This window comes from Salmo trutta, chromosome 38 (assembly GCF_901001165.1).
Source record: "Salmo trutta chromosome 38, fSalTru1.1, whole genome shotgun sequence".
Taxonomy (NCBI): domain Eukaryota; kingdom Metazoa; phylum Chordata; class Actinopteri; order Salmoniformes; family Salmonidae; genus Salmo; species Salmo trutta.
In genome coordinates this window covers 1,842,942-1,866,774 of record NC_042994.1, presented here as the reverse complement: position 1 = coordinate 1,866,774, position 23,833 = coordinate 1,842,942, and the positions used below count along the sequence as shown (strand labels likewise).

The following is a 23,833-nucleotide window of genomic DNA, read 5'->3' as shown; positions in this document are numbered from 1 at the left end:
CGATCCCTCCGATGTCAACAACTACAGACCAGTATCCCTTCTTTCTTTTCTCTCCAAAACTCTTGAACGTGCCTTCCTTGGCCAGCTCTCCTGCTATCTCTCTCAGAACGACCTTCTTGATCCTAATCAGTCAGGTTTCAAGACTGGGCATTCAACTGAGACTGCTCTTCTCTGTGTCACGGAGGCTCTCCGCACTGCTAAAGCTAACTCTCTCTCCTCTGCTCTCATCCTTCTAGACCTATCTGCTGCCTTTGATACTGTGAACCATCAGATCCTCCTCTCCACCCTCTCCGAGCTGGGCATCTCCAGCGCGGCCCACGCTTGGATTGCGTCCTCCCTGACAGGTCGATCCTACCAGGTGGCTTGGCGAGAATCTGTCTCCGCACCACGTGCTCTCACCACTGGTGTCCCCCAGGGCTCTGTTCTAGGCCCTCTCCTATTCTCGCTATACACCAAGTCACTTGGCTCTGTCATATCCTCACACGGTCTCTCCTATCATTGCTATGCAGACGACACACAATTAATCTTCTCCTTTCCCCCTTCTGACAACCAGGTGGCGAATCGCATCTCTGCATGTCTGGCAGACATATCAGTGTGGATGACGGATCACCACCTCAAGCTGAACCTCGGCAAGACGGAGCTGCTCTTCCTCCCGGGGAAGGACTGCCCGTTCCATGATCTCGCCATCACGGTTGACAACTCCCTTGTGTCCTCCTCCCAGAGTACTAAGAACCTTGGCGTGATCCTGGACAACACCCTGTCGTTCTCCACTAACATCAAGGCGGTGACCCGATCCTGTAGGTTCATGCTCTACAACATTCGCAGAGTACGACCCTGCCTCACACAGGAAGCGGCGCAGGTCCTAATCCAGGCACTTGTCATCTCCCGTCTGGATTACTGCAACTCGCTATTGGCTGGGCTCCCTGCCTGTGCCATCAAACCCCTACAACTCATCCAGAACGCCGCAGCCCGTCTGGTGTTCAACCTTCCAAAGTTCTCTCACGTCACCCCGCTCCTCCGCTCTCTCCACTGGCTTCCAGTTGAAGCTCGCATCCGCTACAAGACCATGGTGCTTGCCTACGGAGCTGTGAGGGGAACGGCACCTCCGTACCTTCAGGCTCTGATCAGGCCCTACACCCAAACAAGGGCACTGCGTTCATCCACCTCTGGCCTGCTCGCCTCCCTACCTCTGAGGAAGCACAGTTCCCGCTCAGCCCAATCAAAACTGTTCGCTGCTCTGGCACCCCAATGGTGGAACAAGCTCCCTCACGATGCCAGGACAGCGGAGTCAACCACCACCTTCCGGAGACACCTGAAACCCCACCTCTTTAAGGAATACCTGGGATAGGATAAAGTAATCCTTCTAACCCCCCCCCCCCCTTTTAAAAGATTTAGATGCACTATTGTAAAGTGGTTGTTCTACTGGATATTATAGGTGAATGCACCAATTTGTAAGTCGCTCTGGATAAGAGCGTCTGCTAAATGACTTAAATGTTAAATGTTAAATGTATTTGTTTTGGTTGGTTCGGGGTGGTGGTTTGATTAGAAGGGTGTTTGTTTTATTATTTCCGGGTTTTGGGTTATGTTCTATGTTTTTCTGTATGTCTATGTTATCTCTAGTTTAGTATTTCTATGTTAGGTAATTGGGTGTTGGACTCTCAATTGGAGGCAGGTGTTTGTAGTTGCCTTTGATTGAGAGTCCTATATATAGGTATGGGTTTTGTTTGTATTTTGTGGGTAGTTGTATTTCGCACTGCTAGTTGTCGTAGCCTGTGAAACTGTCGTCTGTCTTTGTTTATTGTTTTTTCCGTGTTCACATTTATTGAATAAATAATCATGATGAGCACGCAACCCGCTGCGCCTTGGTCCTCTCTCTCCTACGACAGCCGTTACACTAAGTCTGTCTGTCTGGGATTATTGAGTCTGCATGATATGTGTTTTTTGAAAATGACATTGATAATTTTTCATGTAATTGTTTATTGCTGCTTCGTTATTGCTATTTTACTGGTCGTACCATGTATCATTTAGCTATTTAATTTTGAATTATAGTACCCCTTTAGGTAAAAAAATAAAATGCATAAAAATGATTTAATAAAATATTGAATTTGGCCTTTACTGCTATAGACAAACGCATTGAACAACACATTCATAAATGGTTAAAAAAAGTGTGTGAAAAAATGTATCATAAGGACTAATGTTTTGAATTGACTGTCCTATATCTAGGGGATATAACAAAGCTCAGGAAATGTGTTTTTTTGGATACATACGCTATATATACAAAAGTATGTGAACACACCTTCAAATTAGTGGATTAGGTTATTTCAGCCACACCCGTTGCTGACAGATGTATAAAATTGAGCACACATCCATGCAATCTCCATAACCATTGGCAGTAGAATGGCCTTACTGAAGAGCTCAGTGACTTTCAATGTGGCACCTTCATAGGATGCCAACTTTACAGCAGTTTATCAAGTCAGTTCGTCAAATTTCTGCCCTGCTAGAGCTGCCCTGGTCAACTGTTAGTGCTGTTATTATGAAGTGGTAACGTCTAGGAACAACAACGGCTCAGCCGTGAAGTGGTAGCCCACACAAGCTCACAGAACGGGGTCCACTGAGTGCTGAAGCGCGTAGCAATCGTCTGTCCTCGGCTGCAACACTCACTACCGAGTTCCGAACTGCGGCTAGACCAACTTCAGCACAATAACTGTTCGTCGGGAGCTTTATGAAATGGGTTTCCATTTCTTAAGATCAATGTGCACAATACCAAGCGTTGGCTGGAGAAGTGTAAAGCTCGCCGCCATTGGACTCTGGAGCAGTGGAAACACGTTCTCTGGAGTGATGAATCACGCTTCACCATCTGGCAGTCAGACGGACGAATCTGGGTTCAGCGGATGCCAGGAGAACGCTACCTGCCCTAATGCACAGTGCCAACTGTAAAGTTTGGTGGAGGAGAAATAATGGTCTGGGGCTGGTTTTCATGGTTTAGGCTAGATCCCTTAGTTCCCTGCCTGTGCCATTAAAACCCTACAACTCATCCAAAACGCCGCAGCCCGTCTGGTGTTCAACATTCCCAAGTTCTCTCACGTCACCCCGCTCCTCCGCACACTCCACTGGCTTCCAGTTGAAGCTCGCATCTGCTACATGGCCATGGTGCTTGCCTACGGAGCTGTGAGGGATGCGACGCCTCCGTACCTTCAGGATCTGATCAGTCCCTACACCCAAAGAAGGGCACTGCGTTCATCCACCTCTGGCCTGCTCGCCTCCCTACCTCTGCAGAAGCACAGTTCCCACTCAGCCCAGTCAAAACTGTTCGCTGCTCTGGCACCCCAATGGTGGCACAAGCTCCCTCACGACGCCAGGACAGCGGAGTCAATCACCACCTTCTGGAGACACCTGAAACCCCACCTCTTTAAGGAATACCTGAGATAGGATAAAGTAATCCTTCTAACCCCCCCCCCCCCCCAAAAAAAGGTATAGATGTACTATTGTAAAGTGGTTGTTCCACTGGATATCATAAGGTGAATGCACCAATTTGTAAGTCGCTCTGGATAAGAGCGTCTGCTAAATGTCGTAAATGTAATGTAAATGCAGTGAAGGGAGACCTTAACTCTGCAGCATACAATGATATTCTATACGATTCTGTGCTTCCAACTTTGTGGCAACAGTTTGGGAAAGACACTTTCCTGTTTCAGCATGACAATGCCCAATTGTACAAAGCAAGATGCATACAGAAATGGTTTGTCGAGATCGGTGTGGAAGATCTTGAATGGCCTGCACAGAGCCCAGACCTCAACCCCATCGAAAACCTTTGGGATGAATTGAAACGCCGACTGCAAGCCACGCCTAATCGCCGAACATCAGTGCCCAACCTCACCAATGCTCTTGTGGCTGAATGGAAGTAAGTCACTACAGCAATCAAATCAAATCAAATTGTATTTGTCAAATACACGTGTTTAGCAGATGTTATTGCGTGTGTTAGCCAAATGCTGTAGCGAAATGCTTGTAGCAATGTTCCAACATCTAGTGGAAAGGTTTCCCAGAAGAGTGGAGGTTGTTATAGTAGCAATGCACAACATATCAGCTGTATGTGACGAGGTGAAAAAACCTTTCCAAGCCAAACCACTAGACACACCCTATATCGTTGTCACCATATTAGCAAAAGTAACGTCATAGTCAACATAGTGTAATAGCCTGGCTAGATCATAAAGGAACAATTGTCCAGACAGAGGATTGAGTTAACGAATTTACGTTTTATTAATCCAACTTCACACAGATTACTGCTTGGGCGTAGCCCACGCCAAATAAGCGAAGGATACCCTATAAAACAACCATGAACTTCTCTTGTGAAGGCCAGACGTAAGAGAGAGAACAGCGACTAAACCTGGTCTTAACTTCCATGCTACACCCCCCTCCACGCCACTCCACCAACCACCAGTATGCCCGGCATCAGAACATTCCAGGCATTCCCGTGATTGGCAGGTTGATTGGCATGTCGGACCCCACGAACACTGGGTACTGGTAAGAACAACACAACCAACTAATAGCCTAACACATAACACACAGCTAGCTGTCTTTGCAGGTCGCTACAATAACTAATAGAACTAACGCTTTAGTAATCCCGCTAAAATCATGCAGTAACGTTACTGTGTACAGTCAGTAAGCAGTTTAGCACTTACACAGGCGAGCCCCGATGGCAATACATTTGTAAAACCAAAAGCTTACTTTGACTTGGAAGAGTTCCAGTGTTTTGTTGGATATTCATAGCCAGCTAGCTAACATAGCATCCCTCTGTTTGAGCAGAGTGTTTGAGTAGGTTAAACTAGATAGCTGCATTTGCTGGCTAAGTAAGTGAAAGTGAAAAAAAATTACGAAATCTCTCTATCTTGCTTCTCCTTCATTTTGGAAGAAATGTGTTTGTTCAAAACTGTTCAACTATTGTTTTTCTCTTTCTTTGAGTTAACTACTCACCACATTGTATGCACTGCAGTGCTATCTAGCTGTAGCTTATGCTTTCAGTACTAGATTAATTATCTGATCCTTTGTTTGGGTGGACATGTCAGTTCATTCTGCAAGAGCTCTGATAGGTTGGAGGACATCCTCTGGAACTTGTCATAATTACTGTGTAAGTCTGTGGAAGGGGTTGAGAACCATGAGCCTCCTAGGTTTTGTATTGAAATCAATGTACCCAGAGGACGGAAGCTAGCTGTCCTCCAGCTACACCATGGTGCTACCCTACAGAGTGCTATTGATGCTACTATAGACCTTCATTGCAAAATAGTGTGTTTTAATCATTGATTTGATTACATAGTTTTATCTAAAGAGTATAACTTTTTAAATGTTAATATTTTTTTTTAAATGAAATTCACTAAGGAGGATGGCCCTCCCCTTCCTCCTCTGAGGAGACTCCACTTTGTTACATGGCCCTCTCTGCCTCACCATACTGCTGGAGAAAAGAGGGGAGAGGGGAGGAAGAGAGATGGTGAGAGAGTCAGAATTCTGACAGAAACACACACACACACACAAAGCATTGTGCATGTTCACAGTAGATAGCTCAGAGTGACCTTCAACCCTGTTAGTGCCCTCCTTTTGTGGAAGCATCACTTTGGCCAATCAGGAGCAAGCTGGATGGACTTCTGAGCATCTGATAAGTCAGAGGAGTAGAGCTCCAAACACTCGTAGCTGTATCAATTATTCCCAAATAACCAGAGAGAGAGTGAGAGAGAGAGAGAGAGTGAGAGAGAGAGAGTGAGAGAGAGAGAGAGAAAGAGCGATACAGAGAGATAGAGAAAGTTTGGACAAGATTGCACAAATCTAATTTCAGGTGGGAGTATAGTGGTATTTTGTGTTGTGTACCTGTGGTGTTTGGGGTCACAGGTTAGAGGTTAGAGGTCAAGCTTTAAGGTGTTGTGTTCCTGTGGTCTTTGGGGTCACAGTGGATAGCCTCAGAGAACATGTCCACAGCCTGAGAATACTGGCCCTGCTTAAACAACTGAATACCCTTCTCTGGAGGAAAACACACATATACAGTGTTAAACTGGGGTCATTTCAGTGAATCTAAATAATCGTTCTGAGACAAGTGTATTAATGTCAACTGTTAGTGAAGCTCCCTTCTTCTTCACAGGGGCTGAACTCTCCACCTGAAATGAGACAACTCACTGCCTATGTGTGTGTGTGTGTGTGGATTCAACTGTATTTTATTATTAATTAGTACAACTGATTGACATAATAAAACAATCATTTGTACACCCAGCTCCCCCACATGCTAAGAGGATACAGACAGATTGTCATTTTACATTGATGCTCTCAGTCAGTCTGTACTCCTCAATATTAGGAAGGTGTAATGGGTCTTGTTCCAATATCCACAGTAGCACACTACTTGTTTCATTTAAGGTGGTCTAGTGTGGATGTTAGAACACCCCATGGACACTGGTGACGTTCCAGGCTGACTAATGGTTGCGTGCCACGTCACTGACTGTGCAGTAGGGCATGATATTGCTATATCATGATTGGGTTATCTGATATCTTAAACAAACACCTATTCAGGTGTTGTGAGAGCAGGCAGGTGACTGCAATTTAGTCTGCCTGGGACATGCCCCATATTCAATTGAAAAGCATTGTTTATTTATCCCCTGTTGGGGCTATTACTAAACACCCTATGGCATCAGGCTGGCAGTGAGTCTCACAGTGACATCACAAGGGGTCACAGATTCAGGTCACATGTCCAGTCACATGACCATACATACACAGTAAAACACATGATAACAACAGATGTCAGCCCCCTTAGTGTCTACAACGTGGTCATCATAGAGGCGGTTCACTGGGCAAAGATCCCTTCAAGGTTCTAATGATGACATCGTCTCCATCATCTGACATCAATGATGACATGTTTCACTTCTCAGGCCGAGGGAGAGGGGGAAGGAAATCAGAGGTGCACTCCTCTTCACTTTGACACTTCACACACACATGGTTTCCTGACTCTTCCTCTCTGGTCAGGCTTGTGTTTGAAGCGACACTTGTCACCATAGAAACAGCCGGTGGTCCTCCAGAAGAAACACTCGTCACCATTGATGGGAGTCCTGGTCCTGAGAGCGAGAGAGCGAGAGCGAGAGACAAACTGTATGAAAACACAAGCACCTGCACCTGTGCTCCTGCTTCCTCCTTCCATCATTTTGTACATTTCAAACGTTTATGAGTTGATTTGTAACACTCTATAGAATAACTAATAATGATGTTTTGAATGACAGATGGATGTCCTTACCCTGTGGAGCCGTACTGGGAGGCTGAGGAGGTGTTGAAGCCTATAGGGTTGGTCCTCTGAGGAGAGAGAGGGGTTCTCTGCATCCAGCGGTCTGGGTACCTGATTACCAGCCTGGTGCTCTCCAGCTCCACACCCTGGACAGGAGGACAAACAGCAGGCACATTCAAAATACATGCAATAGGACCAATAGCATAGTCCCAACAGTACAATGGAACCAATAACAACGTATTGGGTTTTATTACCGGCATAAAGATTGTTTTTCCTTTGCTGCCAGAAAGGAGTTGAATTGTTGTACTTTTCTCTCTGTGTTGAACGATGGTGATGCACATAAATAGTAAGACTCAAGCTCTACACTGAAGGCTCTTGACTCTGTGTATCATGCAGAGACGTCTAACTCAACATTGTGATCTCTACAGTGCTGTCAGGTGGACATCAGTAGCAACAGGCAGGCTCAAACACTGGTACATTCTTATTCATTTAAGAAAACCTGCTCTTCTAGCTCAAAATGAGAACACATAATACAAGCTCAGATCTCAAATCTTGTTTTATGCTCATAGTCCCTTTCATTACTCAGCCCCTGATCTTGAATTCCCTCCAAGCCAACCTAAAACTCCAGGACCTGGTGTCTGGGGGAGTTCAAAGGACAAATATGAACAGGTTGTTGAGACATGTAGCTGTTTCTAGTTGTCACCACATGACACTAGTTTGCATTGCCTTATGTAAGGAAGCCTGTTGTTTTACACTACACACAGACACACTGTTGGTTTTCTGGTGTATTTAAGCTGTTGCCAGTGTCTTCTGTCTGTGTTGTCCTTTTAGTCAAACTTATTTTTAATCATGTTTTAGTTTCAGGATGTCTCATGGTCTGACAAACATCGCTCTGCCACCTTTCACCGCAGATGCGGAAGTGCGACATCGGCGGATGCGGTGGACTGAAATCGCTATCTTGAACAGACAGATTTTTAGGCGATTTGGATTATTATGTTAATTCAATTTTTTGGGGGGTTATCCATACTCACAGGAGGCCTTTAGCCTCGCCGTCATTGTAAATAATAATTTGTTATTAATAATTGACTTGCCTGGTTAAATAAAGGTTAAATGAACATAGTCCCAAAAGTACATTGGAACCAAAAGCATAGCCCCAAAAGTACATTGGAACCAAAAGCATAGCCCCAAAAGTACATTGGAACCAAAAGCATAGTCCCAAAAGTACATTGGAACCAAAAGCATAGTCCCAAAAGTACATTGGAACCAAAAGCATAGTCCCAAAAGTACATTGGAACCAAAAGCATAGTCCCAAAAGTACATTGGAACCAAAAGCATAGTCCCAAAAGTACATTGGAACCAAAAGCATAGTCCCAAAAGTACATTGGAACCAAAAGCATAGTCCCAAAAGTACATTGGAACCAACAGTATTCCCAATCGGACAACAGAACCAAAAGCATAGTCCCAAAAGTACAATAGCATAGTCCAAAAGAACAGTCCCAAAAGTACAATGGAACCAATAGCATAGTTCCAATCATACAATAGAACCAAAAGCATAGTCCCAAAAGTACACACTTCTAAAGTTCAAGCTGAGGAATTGAAAGCACATCTCACATAGTTGAAGACATTTAGAAAGCATTATATTTCATCCCACCACTCACCTGGAGCCTCTCCAAGGCGCGAGCAGCCATGTTGGCATTCTTGAAGTTGACAAAGGCACAGAATCTCTCATGTAGAACTCTGATACTCTCTATTTCTCCACACCTACAGTAAAGAACATAGAATTAGAACGTAAAAGAATAATGATCACCATTCCAACTCAACAAACAGATACATGTCATATATTAGAATGGTGGACCAGCGGCCATTTTGAGTGAAACATGTTAAGTGTTAATGTTATGTTTCTTGATGATTATCACCACACACCATGTAAGAAACTGTAACGGCTGTCGTCAGAATTAGACCAAGGTGCAGCGGAGGATGTGTTCATTAGAGTTTTAATGAAAAAGAGAACACTACAAAAATAAACAAAAGACGACAGCAAAACAGTCCTATCAGGATTAACTCTATACAACAGAAATACTAGACAGAAACAATTACCTACAAAACCCAAAGGCAAAACATGCTCCTTATGTGTGACTGCCAATCAGCAACAACAAACTTCAGCTGTGCCTGATTGGGAGCCACACACGGCCCAAAACAAAGAAATACAAAAACATAGAAAAAGGAACATAGAACGCCCACCCAATGTAACACCCTGGCCTAACCAAAATAAAGAACAAAAACCCCTCTCTATGGCCAGGGCGTTACAGAAACCAAGAAACTCACAGCAAGAGAAGCCTAAGCAGTGGATAGATAGATAGATAGATAGATAGATAGATAGATAGATAGATAGATAGATAGATAGATAGATAGATAGATAGATAGATAGATAGATAGATAGATAGATAGATAGATAGATAGATAGATAGATAGATAGATAGATAGATAGATAGATAGATAGATAGATAGATAGATAGATAGATAGATAGATAGATAGATAGATAGATAGATAGATAGATAGATAGATAGATAGATAGATAGATAGATAGATAGATAGATAGATAGATAGATAGATAGATAGATAGATAGATAGATAGATAGATAGATAGATAGATAGATAGATAGATAGATAGATAGATAGATAGATAGATAGATAGATAGATAGACAGACAGACAGACAGACAGACAGATAGACAGAAAGACAGATAGGTGCAGCTACTGAACAAAAACAGATGGAAATGGGGCATGATGGTCGTACGTTTTGAAAAGGTCCCATATGTGTTTCTCAGTAAGGTCCACGGTGACGTTCCCCACCCAGAGAGAGGGACAGGGGGACCTGAGGACAAGAGGAGAGAAGGGGACCATGGTGAAAAACACATTCATTACAGCAACATTATAACACCACAACATTATGTATGCAACCTAAATGGCACCCTATTCCTTACATACAGTTGAAGTGGAAAGTTTATATACACTTAGGTCGGAGTCATTAAAACTAGTTTTCAACCACTCCACAAATGTCTTGTTAACAAACTATAGTTTTGGCAAGTCGGTTAGGACATCTACTTTGTGCAGGACACAAGTAATTTTTCCAACAATTGTTTACAGACAGATTATTTCACTGTATCACAATTCCAGTGGGTCAGAAGTTTACTTACACTAATTTGACTGTGCCTTTAAACAGCTTGGAAAATTCCAGAAAATAATGTCATGGCTTTAGAAGCTTATGATAGGCTAATTGACATAATTTGCGTCAATTTGAGGTACCTGTGGATGTATTTCAAGGCCAATCCTTCAAACTCAGTGCCTCTTCGCTTGACATCATGGGAAAATCAAAAGAAATCAGCCAAGACCTCAGGAAAAAATGATAGACCTCCACAAGTCTGAATCATCCTTGGGAGCAATTTACAAATCCCTGAAGGTACCACGTTCATCTGTACAAACAATAGTACGCAAGTATAAACACCACGGAACCACACAGCCGTCATATCGCTCAGGAAGGAGACACGTCTCCTAGCGATGTGTCTGTCTCCTAGCGATGAACGTACTCTGGTGCGAAAAGTGCAAATCAATCCCAGAACAACAGCAAAGGACCTTGAGAAGATACTGGAGGAAACAGGTACAAAAGTATCCATATCCACAGACAAACGAGTCCTATATCGACATAACCTAAAAGGCCGCTCAGCAAGGAAGAAGCCACTGCTCCAAAACCGCCATAAAAAAGCCAGACTACGGTTTGCAACTGCACATGGGGACAAAGATCGTACTTTTCGGAGAAATGTCTTCTGGTCTGATGAAACAAAAATATAACTTTTTGGCCATAATGACCATCGTTATGTTTGGAGGAAAAAGGGGGAGGCTTGCAAGCCGAAGAACACCTTCCCAACTTTGAAACACGGGGGTGGCAGCATCATGTTGTGGGGGTGCTTTGCTGAAGGAGGGACTGGTGCACTTCACAAAATAGATGGCATCATTAGGGAGGAAAATTATGTGGATATATTGAAGCAACATCTCAAGACATCAGTCAGGAAGTTAAAGCTTGGTCGCAAATGGGTCTTCCAAATGGACAATGACCCCAAGCATACTTCCAAAGTTGTGGCAAAATGGCTTAAGGACAACAAAGTCAAGGTATTGGAGTGGCCATCACAAAGTCCTGACCTCAATCCCATAGAATATTTGTTGGCAGAACTGAAAAAGCGTGAGCAAGCAAGGAGGCCTACAAACCTGACTCCGTTACACCAGCTCTGACAGGAGGAATGGCCCAAAATTCACCCAACTTATTGTGGGAAGCTTGTGGAAGGCTACCCAAAATGTTTGACCCAAGTTAAACAATTTAAAGGCAAAGCTACCAAATACTAATTGAGTGTATGCCAGCTTCTGACCCACTGAGAATGTGATGAAAGAAATAAAAGCTGAAGTAAATAATTCTCTCTTCTATTTTTCTGACATTTCACAACCTCTCTGGCGCAGGCATGCCGCTAGCGACCCACCTCGACAACATCCGGTGAAATTGCAGAGCGCCAAATTCAAAATACAGAAATAGTCATAATAAACATTCATAAACATACAAGTTTTATACATCGGCTTAAAGATTAACTTCTTGTTAATCCAGCCGCTTTGTCAGATTTCAAAAAGGCTTTACGGCGAAAGCATACCATGCGATTATCTGAGGACAGCGCCCCGCTTACAAAAGCATACAAACATTTTCCAACCAAGTAGAGGAGTCACGAAAGTCAGAAATAGCAATAAAATGAATCACTTATTAATCACTAACCCATTAAATACTCAATAGGCATTCAAATGAAAACCACCCACATCAAAAAAAATCCCACTTCCTGGATGGATGTTCCTCAGGTTTTCGCCTGCCATATCAGTTCATATCAATTCTGTTATACGGCCATTATTTTAACAGTTTTGGAAACTTTAGAGTGTTTTCTATCCAAATCTACCAATTATATGCATATCCTACCTTCTGGGCCTGAGTAACAGGCAAGTTACTTTGGGCACATCATTCATCCGAATTTCCGAATACTGCCCCGTCACTAAAAAGTTAAAATAAAGTGGTGATCCTAACTGAATTTTTACTAGGATTAAATGTCAGGAATTGTGAAAAACTGAGTTTAAATGTATTTGGCTAAGGTGTATGTAAACTTCCGACTTCAACTGTACATACCATCAGGGGCAGCAGGTTGGGCTCTAGTCAAAAGTAGTGCACTCTATAGGGAATATGGTGTCATTTGGGATGCAGCTATAACAACACATCATCATCACAGCCTTGAATGGATGGTGTGTAAATAACATCATCATAATAGTTTGGTAATATGGAATGTGTCAGCGGTATCGGCAGGTAGCCTAGAGGTTGAGAATGTTGGGCCGGGAACTAAAACACTGCTGGTTTAAATCCCCGACCTGGCAAGGTGGAATAATCTTCCAATTTGAGCAAGGCAGTTACCACCAGCTTGAATGATAACTCCTATCCCCAAGCTGTGATGCTAAACAGCAAGTCACACACTACTTTTATATCATCATTATATGACAGTGTCCATATTCACAAAGTGTCTCAGAGTAGGATCTAGGATTAGTTTTCCCATTTAGATCATAATTATATGGACCAGGAGGACCTGATCCTAGATCAGCACTCCAAGTCTGAGACCCTTCAGTACATGACTTGTGGCTAAAAACTAAAAACCCTATTTCAAGATATCAAGAGTACTTATAGACTGAAGGGGAGAGGTATTGTACAGTGAGTCAACTGACTGGTAGTGAGTGGGAACTGCTAGTAAGTGTCAGTACTGTGGTTGATACATATTTATAGTAGTCAGAACACAAGTAGTTGATACAGAACTGTCCTTCCTCTTTAAGACATTAACATGCATGAGGACCAGAACAGCAAGTCAGAAAGGGGTGTTACTGTATTTCAATAGAAAATGTACAACAGACTGCATATCTAGTTGCCTTTCTTAATTTGAGTGTGCTACACATTTTTAAATGGCCAAGACTTTGACAATTTTTATTTTATTCCATTGACTACATACAGAATCATATTAGGTGTCGGAACCAAGTAAGACTAGCTGTCGCCATTGGTGTCTGCTTCTAGGGATCCTATTAAATCAAAATCAAATCATGGAAACAGTGTGTTTACTAAAGCCTACTATTTAGAATGTTTATAATAACTAAGATTGTGTATACTATAGCCTACTTTTTGGAATGTTCATAATATTTTAGAATGTGTTTACTATAGTCTTACTATATGGAATGTTTATAATATCTTAGAATGTGTTTACTATAGCCTACTATTTGGAATGTTTATAATATCTTAGAATGTGTTTACTATAGTCTACTATTTGGAATGTATATAATATCTTAGAATGTGTTTACTATAGCCTACTATTTAGAATGTTTATAATATCTTAGAATGTGTTTACTATAGCCTACTATATGGAATGTTTATAATATCTTAGAATGTGTTTACTATAGCCTACTTTTTGTAATGTTTATAATATCTTAGAATGTGTTGCCTTGACCCTCTGAGGTCTACATGGAACAGGTCAAAGGTCTATATATATATATATATATATATATATATATATATATATATATATTTTTTTTACCAGGTAAGTTGACTGAGAACACATTCTCATTTACAGCAATAACCTGGGGAATAGTTAAAAGTGACAATTAGAAGCTGTGAATGATTAGGTGGCATGAGGGGCAGATTATGCTAGGACACCAGTGTTAACAACCCTACAATAAATGCCAAGTGATCTTTAGTGACCACAGAGAGTCAGGACACCCATTTAATGTCCCATCTGAATGACAGCACCCTGAACATCCCCAAACACAACCCTTTGGGAATATATATTTTTTACAACTAGAGGATAGAGCGCCTCTTACTGGCCCATCAACACCACTTCCAGCAGCATCTGGTCTCCCATCCAGGACCAACCATGCTCAGCTTCAGAGACAAGCCAGCAGTGAGACACAGGGGGCTATGCTGCTGACATTTAGTCAGTTCCATGATGTCATTCATTCTATTCTACAAACACATTCAATGTACACTCCTCATCAGCTGTATCAAAGTGGTACAGAAGGTTCCAGTGTTCTAGACTAGAGCTCTCCCTACTGGCATCTCAACATTACTGCACCATCCTAATAATAATGTCCTCAACAACGTTGGGCTAATAACAACATAACAAACTGACAATACATCAGATAGAATGGTGAAACACAACACTGGCTACTTGACAATGTCACATTTAATCCACAAACACTTATGTCTGTAGTAGTACAACATGCCACTATCATTCTGTTACACTGACACCCTAATCCCTATATAGTGCACTACCTTTGACCAGAGCCCTATGGGCATGGTATGACTGTGTGTGTGTGCTTGATTGGCCTGCAGCGCTGTCAATCACCCTTCACACCGCTGTTCATCCAACCTATCAGGGTGCTTGGATGCGCTGCAGGACACCGCCTCCCCTCACCTTTAGTTAGTGCACGGCATCTTCAGTCTTGACAAGAAGTGTTGTGTTGCTGACAGACTTTTGACATGCAGTTCCTTACTGAAGTGTGAGACCAGAGAATATAACTACACAATAATATAAAACATCTTCAAATGGAAACAGATGTGTCTGCATGTATGTGGTGGTGGTGACCATAAAGAGTAGAGTGACGGGCCTCAACACCATGTTCTGACCAGACAGCACTATAGTGGGCAGAACCTAAACCAATCAGCATTAAGTACGTAGCGGGTCTCGACATTGTCAGCTAACCGCTCAGACGAGCTCCAGCTAGCTGTTTGTACATGGAAAAAACTGCAAGGGTCTGAAAGACCTCTGGATGACCTCTACTAAACACTAGGTAATGATTCAGGAATGTGTGAAGGACCACAAGGACCACAGGGATGTTCGGTTAAGGATGTCAGGACAAAGGGTTTTATTGTGACCACAACAAGGCCCTTCGGTTCACTTTGGGTTCTTATACAACAGGTTTTCTAGGAGGAAAAAATACATGGAAATAGAATTAACCATGTAAAGTTACACACACAATGCTATACAAGACAATTAGGCTGAAACATATTCACACTACTGCATCACAAATACAATAAATAATGTTCTCAATTGAACATTATAAAGCTAAACATTCAAAAAGCTCCACATAATATAATATTGCAGTGCCTGAATCACATATCAATGAACATTTATGGCTAGACATCAGACTGAACAGCCCCCATGTAGCCTTAGCATTATCATTAGTGGTGGGCAACAAACATTTAGCAAGCTAGCTAGGTCATGTTAACAAATATTCAGCAAACATCAGACTGAACAGCCCCCGTGTAGCCTTAGCATTATCATTAGCGGTGAGCTACAAACATTTAGCAGGCTAGCCAGGTCATGCTAACAAATGATCAGCAAAGGCACATATAAACATGCGTGTCTATGTGCGTGCATGTGTATGACTGTGTGTTCATGTGCATGCTCATCATAATGGCTGGAACAGAGGAAATGGAATGGCATCAAACACAGAGACCATGTGTTTGATGTATTTGATACCATTCCACTGATTAAGCTCCAGTCAGTACCACATGTCTGTTCTCCCCAACTTCCTGTGGTGTGTGCATTCCAGGAGATGACTGATATCATGCGCTCCATGATAAGATGGGAACGTGTACGTACCCCTGTATGCAGAACGACACCGCCAAGGAGCACGTCGACAACTTCTTCTAAGTAACACATAACTACAGATCTAGGATCAGATTTCTAAACAATTTCTTCACCAAGCTATTTAGTAAGAAATATGCATGATGACCATCTCTCACAATTAAAAAGCCAAAGTAGTGCACTTTACAGGGAATAGGTTGCCATTTGGGACTCAGCCTTAAAGTTACAGTACCTTTAATCCTTTACTCTGTGTCGCACTCTGTCAGCCTTAAAGTTAGACTGTACCTTTAATCCTTTACTCTATGTCTCACTCTGTCAGAAAATGGACAAGAACAATGACGGAGTGGTCACCATTGAAGAGTTCCTGGAGTCCTGTCAAAAGGTGGGTTTGTGTGTTTGTGTGTGAGCGTGCATACGTGCGTCCGTGAGTGTGATATTTCAGCATGATTCTGTAAGATATGATTATTTATGACATGATTTGATTGACATCTAAATCATCACAATTTAAAGTAACTGTCCAGTGTTTCCAGATTTCTATGAAATATGACCTATAATTACTTACAAAATAAGTGAAATAGTTTTCATACTAAATAATTATAATTAAGTATGTTAAAAATCAACTTTTCTGTGATGGAATGGTGTGGGCGTACCCCAACAAACAGATTGGTGTGGGCGTACCCCAACAACAGAATGGTGTGGGCGTACCCCAACAACAGAAAGCTGTGGGCGTACCCCAACAACAGAAAGCTGTGGGCGTACCCCAACAACAGAATGGTGTGGGCGTACCCCAACAACAGAAAGCTGTGGGCGTACCCCAACAACAGAATGGTGTGGGCGTACCCCAACAACAGAAAGCTGTGGGCGTACCCCAACAACAGAATGGTGTGGGCGTATACTGGTCATAAAACAATATTAATGTACTGTAGACCACTGATTGGCCAGCTCATTCTCCTCTAGACTGCTGATTGGCCAGTTTTTTTTCTCCAATTCATGCTTTGGCCACAAATATGAGTACAGGACAAGTCAACAACTTTATTTGGGTATGAGATAACAGAATATTAACTTATAAAAGGGAGATTTTCACCGGACAGTTACATTAAGAACCTGCTTCTGCTTCTCCTTAGTGAGGTCGGACACTGATGTTGGGCAATTAGGTCTGGCTCGCAGTTGGTGTTCGATGGGGTTGAGATCAGGGCTCTATGCAGGCCAGTCAAGTTCTTCCACACCGATCTCAACAAACCATTTCTGTATGGACCTCGCTTTGTGCAGAGGGGCATTGTCATGCTGAAACAGGAAAGTGCCTTCCCCAAACTGTTGCCACAAAGTTGGAAGCACAGAATTATCTAGAATGTAATTGTATGCTGTAGCGTAAAGATTTCCCTTCACTGGAATGAAGGGGCCTAGCCCGAATCATGAAAAACAGCCCCAGACCATTATTAACAGTTGGCACTATGCATTGCGGCAGTTAGAGTTCTCCTTGCATCAGCCAAACCCAGATTCGTCCGTGGGACTGTCTTATGGTGAAGAGTGATTCATCACTCCAGAGAATGCGTTTCCACTGCTCCAGAGTCCAATGGCAGCGAGCTTTACACCACTCCAGCCGACGCTTGGTATTGCACATGGTGATCTTAGGCTTGTGTGGGGCTGAAATAGCCGAATTCACTAATTTGAAGGGGTGTCCACATACTTTGTTATATATAGTGTACAAGGTTTTGGTTTAACTTGTTGAGTGCAGGCCTTCTGGGTTTGTTGTGTTCAGGCTTTCTGGGTATGTTGTGTTCAGGCCTTCTGGGTTTGTTGTGTTCAGGCCTTCTGGGTATGTTGTGTTCAGGCCTTCTGGGTATGTTGTGTTCAGGCCTTCTGGGTATGTTGTGTTCAGGCCTCCTGGCTTTGTTGTGTTCAGGCATTCTGGGTATGTTGTGTTCAGGCCTTCTGGGTATGTTGTGTTCAGGCCTTCTTGGTATGTTGTGTTCAGGCCTTCTTGGTATGTTGTGTTCAGGCCTTCTTGGTTCTGGGTATGTTGTGTTCAGGCCTTCTTGGTTCTGGGTATGTTGTGTTCAGGCCTTCTTGGTTCTGGGTTGCTGTGTTCAGGCCTTCTTGGTTCTGGGTTTTCTGTGTTCAGGCCTTCTTGGTTCTGGGTATGTTGTGTTCAGGCCTTCTTGGTTCTGGGTATGTTGTGTTCAGGCCTTCTTGGTTCTGGGTATGTTGTGTTCAGGCCTTCTTGGTTCTGGGTTGCTGTGTTCAGGCCTTCTTGGTTCTGGGTTTTCTGTGTTCAGGCCTTCTTGGTTCTGGGTATGTTGTGTTCAGGTCTTCTTGGTTCTGGGTATGTTGTGTTCAGGCCTTCTTGGTTCTGGGTTTGTTGTGTTCAGGCCTTCTTGGTTCTGGGTTGCTGTGTTCAGGCCTTCTTGGTTCTGGGTTTTCTGTGTTCAGGCCTTCTTGGTTCTGGGTTTGTTATGTTCAGGTCTTCTTGGTTCTGGGTTTGTTTACTGTACTGTAGAGCACAGAGGGGTCCTCCTCGGCTGCTTGTGCTGCTGCGGGTCTGAGGAGAGAGAAACAGAAATGAAACAAAGAATGCATCCCAAATGGTGGCACCCTATACCCTTTATAGTCCACTACCTTTGACCAAGGCCTATAGGGCTCACTAAATAGGGAATAGGGTGCCATTTGGAACACAGGCAGAAAAATCATCATCACATCACTACCTCATTATAGACATGGCATAGTAATTGTATTGAGATGTCCATTGTTGGATTGGTAGTTTTAGGAAATGACATCTCTAGTGGTCACTAGGGGTCAACTGTTTTACATATTGATGACATCTCCTACAATAAGCAGCAGCATATGAATGACATTAATGCAGAATATGCTCACCAGGTGGCAGCAGTGGGGCGGTTGAATTTCAGAGCAGAGTACTGGACATCTTCTTCCTGTTTCTTGGGTTGAGGCAGTTGGACGGTGGAGTACAGAGGCGCTTCCTGGTTTTTGGAGTGAGAGAAGTGGACGCTGGCGTAGTGAATGTCATCCTGGTTGTCTGTAGGGCTCATGGCCATGCTTGAGACGTTGTCATACACTGGACTAGAGTCTCCCTGATGGGAAGAGAGGACAGACAACATGAGGAAGGAAATGTTCCACAAAGAATACACAGTCGTCTTCTGACTCCAACAGACTCACCTGTCCATCGTCTGCTGTGTCTCTTGTGTCAGAGGTGGATTTGGAGACCTTCTTCCTGTTTTGCACATTAATTAATAAATAAATGACTTAATGAATGAAGTTAACAATAAATCAGAGCACAAAATGTAAATAATGAACATAATAATATGCATTTTAACTCACCTGAACCACATGAGTCCAGAGAGACAGAGTATGAGAACCAGAACAACCACTATGATTCCTACAGCTGCAGTCACAACTGAGGTTTGTTTCCCTAAAAAAAAATATGGATGATATGAGTACATGGTATGAAATAATAAACTAAAAATAAACTATAATACAGGACATTAATGCAATACTTGTTAAGGGATCTTATAACCAAATGTATAGTTATAAACTAAGGTGTAATAAGACAAAGTATAGTGAAGTATTGAAGATTAAACTTTACCTGCTACAATGATCATCAGAGCTGTAGAGTTCATAGATCCTCTTCCATTCTGGGTCTCACAGTAATATTCTCCTCTGTCCTCAGAGCTGATGTTAGTGATGCTGTAACTCTGTCCTGATGCTTTTGGTGAAGCTACATTCTTCTTGTACCAGGTGTAATTGTCCACAGGTGGGTTGGCATCACTGCTGCAGGTCAGAGTCACTGAACTGCCCTCCATTATTTCACCAGAGGGACTGACTGACACTGAGGTGTTCCTTGGTCCATCTGATGTAAAAGACAATGGATTTAGTAAGACTACAAATTAGGTCAGTTAAAAATATTATATACATTTTCCACAAATGTACTTTCCACACAATGACCTTTAGATCCATCCTCTTATTGAAGATGATCAATTCAATTGTCATTGGAGCTGATATCTGTCACTGCAATGTTAATATAGCAAGCTAAAGGTTTAAACCCCATGTACTTACATCTGACAGTGAGAGTCTCTTCAGCAGAGTGTAGATCCTCATGCCTTTTACAGCACAGGAGTATCTGCCTGTATCCTCACTGCTGACTGAGAATAGTCTATAGACAGGAGAGTAGGTGTTGCTGTTTGGTATAGGCTGTCCATTCTTATACCAACTGTAGGCTGTGATGGAGTCCAGTGTACATTTGGTTCTACATGCCAGTGTGACTCTCTCCCCCTCTGACACAGAAGTACGATTCATTTCCAACACAACATCTAGAGTAAATGGAAACAAATGATTATTCTCCTCCTATATATGTCCTCTTATGTGAAATACTACATTTGGTATATTTCCATCACATCCATCCACTACTGTGTCTGTATTACTGCCCTTAATAAGGTAATTACAGTTATAGATGTGAGATGTGTGACAGATTACCTGTGACAGTCAGGGAGACAGGTGAGCAAGAAAACTTTCCTCCAGATGTTATGAATCTGAACCTGTACCCAGCAGAGTCACTCACTCTCAGGTCTGTGATTCTCAGGGTACAGTTACTCTCCTTATCCCCAAGGTACTCTATATGACCCTCATACCCTGGCACTGAGCTCAGATCTTCAGCATCCCTACCAGACTCCCATTTAGTAAACCAGAAAGCTTGTTTGATCTCATGATAACTGGGATATGTGTAAGAGCAGGATATGTTCACTGTTGACCCCTTCAAGGCACAGATACTCTGATGGGTGTAAGTCACACTCCAACAGTTCTTACATGAAATACAAGAAGACAATAGAACACCTTATATACATCTTTAATTATAATATCTACTGATGTTGTTTATAAAGTAGAAGAAAACTAGTTACTGTTTACAGTAGTGAAAACCATAAATATTCAATAATGATCAGTATTTACTGATTAATTGACATTACTCTCACAACCTGAACTAAACTGCATTTATATAACATCTTAATTAAAAAGTCCAGACTCACACACTGCAGGAGAGAGGAGATCCTCATGGTATTTTACAGCACAGGAGTAACTGTCTGCATCACTAAAGTAGTCTGAGTACAGGCTGGAAGTGTCCTCCTTTACTTTGTGTCTGTTCTTGTACCAGATGTAGGTGGGGTTGTCAGTCAGAGTACAGGTGGTGATACAGGTCAGTGTTCTCCTTCGTGCCTCTGTTCCAGGAGTCATCTTCACCTGCAGGTCTGAATACAGGGTAAATGACAATAACGTAATTAAACCAATCAGGTATTATGGATGGAATAAAAATAAATAGGGTGCCTTTGAAAGTTATGAAACAACAATGGAGAACATCTGTCAGTCAGCACCATCCCAATGTTCTCATTGAAAATGTAATAAATCATTAGAAGTGGTAACTATACTCTTTATGTCAGATTACAGAACCTGTGACAGAGAGAGTGACAGCTGAGCCAGATGTCCATGAGCCTGTTGTAAATGAGAAGTAATATGATGCTGAATCCTCCTCTCTCAGGTCTGTGATTCTCAGGGTGCAGTCATTCTCCTTATTCCCACGGTACTCTATACGATCCTCATATTTATCTTGGATTTGAGTCCAAGTTAAACTCTTCCATTTATACCATCTGGTTGTGACTGTATAACCACTGGGATATGTGTAAGAGCAGGACAGATCCACTGTTGACCCCTTCAAGGTACAGATACTCTTCTTGGTGTAAGTCACACTCCAGCCATACTGCCCGAGTACCACTAAAACACAGTTAGACATCACAAGCACATTACATTAAGCACAAACCTATTGATTCACACTGACAGTAGGGTTTGTCCACACTTTGTTGCCATAGTTCCTGAGTTGAGTGTGAATGGAAACCACAGATAAGCATCACTCAGTGAGGTGTGAAAGACAACTATATAAAGTGAAGTGGAGACTCCTAACAGAACACAACAGAATAACATTATGATTCTTATCCTTTTAGAAATGTCTGTAGATTATTAAACAGAGCAACTTAAAGATAAGAATGAGACCATACCTGCTACAGACCAGAGAAAGACCACCAACACACTTCCTGCTGTTCTCAAGGCCATTGTTGCATCTCCCACCCTGCAGTCTTAGAAACATAAACAACAAGTCACTCTATAGCAGGTGAATAACTACATACATACCATCAGGGGCAGCAGGTAGGGCTCTAGTCAAAAGTAGTGCACTCTATAGGGAATATGGTGTCATTTGGGATGCAGTATAACAACACACCATCATCACAGCCTTGAATGGATGGTGTGTAAATAACATCATCATAATAGTTTGGTAATATGGAGTGTGTCAGAGGTATCGGCAGGTAGCCTAGAGGTTAAGAATGTTGGGCCGGTAACTGAAACATTGCTGGTTTAAATCCCCGACCTGGCAAGGTGGAAAAATCGGCCAACTTCAGCAAGGCAGTTACCACCAGCTTGAATGATAACTCCTATCCCCAAGCTGTGATGCTAAACAGCAAGTCACACTTACCTTTTATATCATCATTACATGATAGTGTCTGTATTCACAAAGTTTCTCAGAGTAGGATCTATGATTAGTTTCCCATTTAGATCATAATTATATGGACCAGGAGGACCTGATCCTAGATCAGCACTCCAAGTCTGAGACCCTTGAGTACATGACTTGTGGCTAAAAACAAAAAAATATATTTCAAGATATCAAGAGTACTTACAGACTGAAGGGGAGAGGTCTTGTACAGTGAGTTAACTGACTGGTAGTGAGTGGAAACTGCTAGAAAGTGTCAGTTCTGTGGTTGATCCATATTTATAGTAGTCAGGGCACAAGTAGCTGATACAGAACTGTCCTTTCCTTCCTCTTTATGTCATTAACATGCATGAGGACCAGAACAACATGTCAGAATAATGTTGACTATAGCCTGCTATTTGGAATGTTTATAATATCTTAGAATGTGTTTACTATAGCCTACTATTTAGAATGTTTATAATATCTTAGAATGTGTTTACTACAGCCTACTATTTAGAATGTTTATAATATCTTAGAATGTGTTTACTATAGCCTACTATATGGAATGTTTATAATATCTTAGAATGTGTTTACTATAGCCTACTATCTGGAATGTTTATAATATCTTAGAATGTGTTTACTATAGTCTACTATTTAGAATGTTTATAATATCTTAGAATGTGTTTACTATAGTCTACTATTTGGAATGTTTATAATATCTTAGAATGTGTTTACTATAGCCTACTATATGGAATGTTTATAATATCTTAGAATGTGTTTACTACAGCCTACTATTTAGAATGTTTATAATATCTTAGAATGTGTTTACTATAGCCTACTATATGGAATGTTTATAATATCTTAGAATGTGTTTACTATAGCCTACTATCTGGAATGTTTATAATATCTTAGAATGTGTTTACTATAGTCTACTATTTAGAATGTTTATAATATCTTAGAATGTGTTTACTATAGTCTACTATTTAGAATGTTTATAATATCTTAGAATGTGTTTACTATAGCCTACTATCTGGAATGTTTATAATATCTTAGAATGTGTTTACTATAGTCTACTATTTAGAATGTTTATAATATCTTAGAATGTGTTTACTATAGCCTACTATTTGGAATGTTTATAATATCTTAGAATGTGTTTACTATAGCCTACTATTTGGAATGTTTATAATATCTTAGAATGTGTTTACTATAGTCTACTATATGGAATGTTTATAATATCTTAGAATGTGTTTACTATAGTCTACTATTTAGAATGTTTATAATATCTTAGAATGTGTTTACTATAGCCTACTATTTGGAATGTTTATAATATCTTAGAATGTGTTTACTATAGTCTACTATATGGAA

At 41.7% G+C, this 23,833-nt stretch overlaps 3 protein-coding genes across 4 annotated transcripts in view; all 3 read right to left on the bottom strand.

The window, feature by feature from the left end:
* LOC115177903 (B-cell receptor CD22-like) overlaps positions 1–20,032 on the bottom strand; it is an 88,362-nt gene extending 68,330 nt beyond the window's left edge. The window contains exons 1-2 of the mRNA XM_029738899.1: positions 19,547–20,032; positions 19,282–19,372 (exon numbers count right to left, since the gene is read on the bottom strand). Of these exons, the coding sequence (XP_029594759.1) occupies positions 19,282–19,372; positions 19,547–19,763 (308 nt within the window). The 5' untranslated portion in view covers positions 19,764–20,032. The remainder of the gene's footprint in view (positions 1–19,281; positions 19,373–19,546) is intronic.
* Positions 1–22,726, bottom strand: part of LOC115177748 (B-cell receptor CD22-like) — a 234,121-nt gene extending 211,395 nt beyond the window's left edge. For both annotated transcript variants that reach the window (XM_029738712.1, XM_029738713.1), the window contains exon 1: positions 22,677–22,726. The gene's annotated coding sequence lies outside the window, so the exon portion shown is untranslated. The remainder of the gene's footprint in view (positions 1–22,676) is intronic.
* Positions 6,616–10,192, bottom strand: LOC115177758 (RNA-binding protein SGN1-like). Its single transcript, XM_029738732.1, has 4 exons — positions 10,044–10,192; positions 8,905–9,007; positions 7,259–7,392; positions 6,616–7,082 (listed from the first exon to the last, which is right to left on the bottom strand). The coding sequence occupies exons 1-4, from the start codon at positions 10,166–10,168 to the stop codon at positions 6,941–6,943; spliced, it is 504 nt and encodes a 167-aa protein (XP_029594592.1). The 5' UTR covers positions 10,169–10,192; the 3' UTR covers positions 6,616–6,940.
* Positions 22,727–23,833: the final 1,107 nt, after the last annotated feature.

What these genes read in the sequence shown, in the direction of transcription:
- LOC115177758 (XM_029738732.1), bottom strand. Translation starts at nt 10,168, where the DNA reads ATGAATGTGTTTTTCACCATGGTCCCCTTCTCTCCTCTTGTCCTCAGG. An exon ending in ATATGGGACCTTTTCAAAAC is followed by an intron (nt 9,008 to 10,043) that starts GTACGACCATCA and finishes TCTTTACTGTAG; the next exon opens with GTGTGGAGAAATAGAGAGTA. An exon ending in GCGCCTTGGAGAGGCTCCAG is followed by an intron (nt 7,393 to 8,904) that starts GTGAGTGGTGGG and finishes CCTCCTGTCCAG; the next exon opens with GGTGTGGAGCTGGAGAGCAC.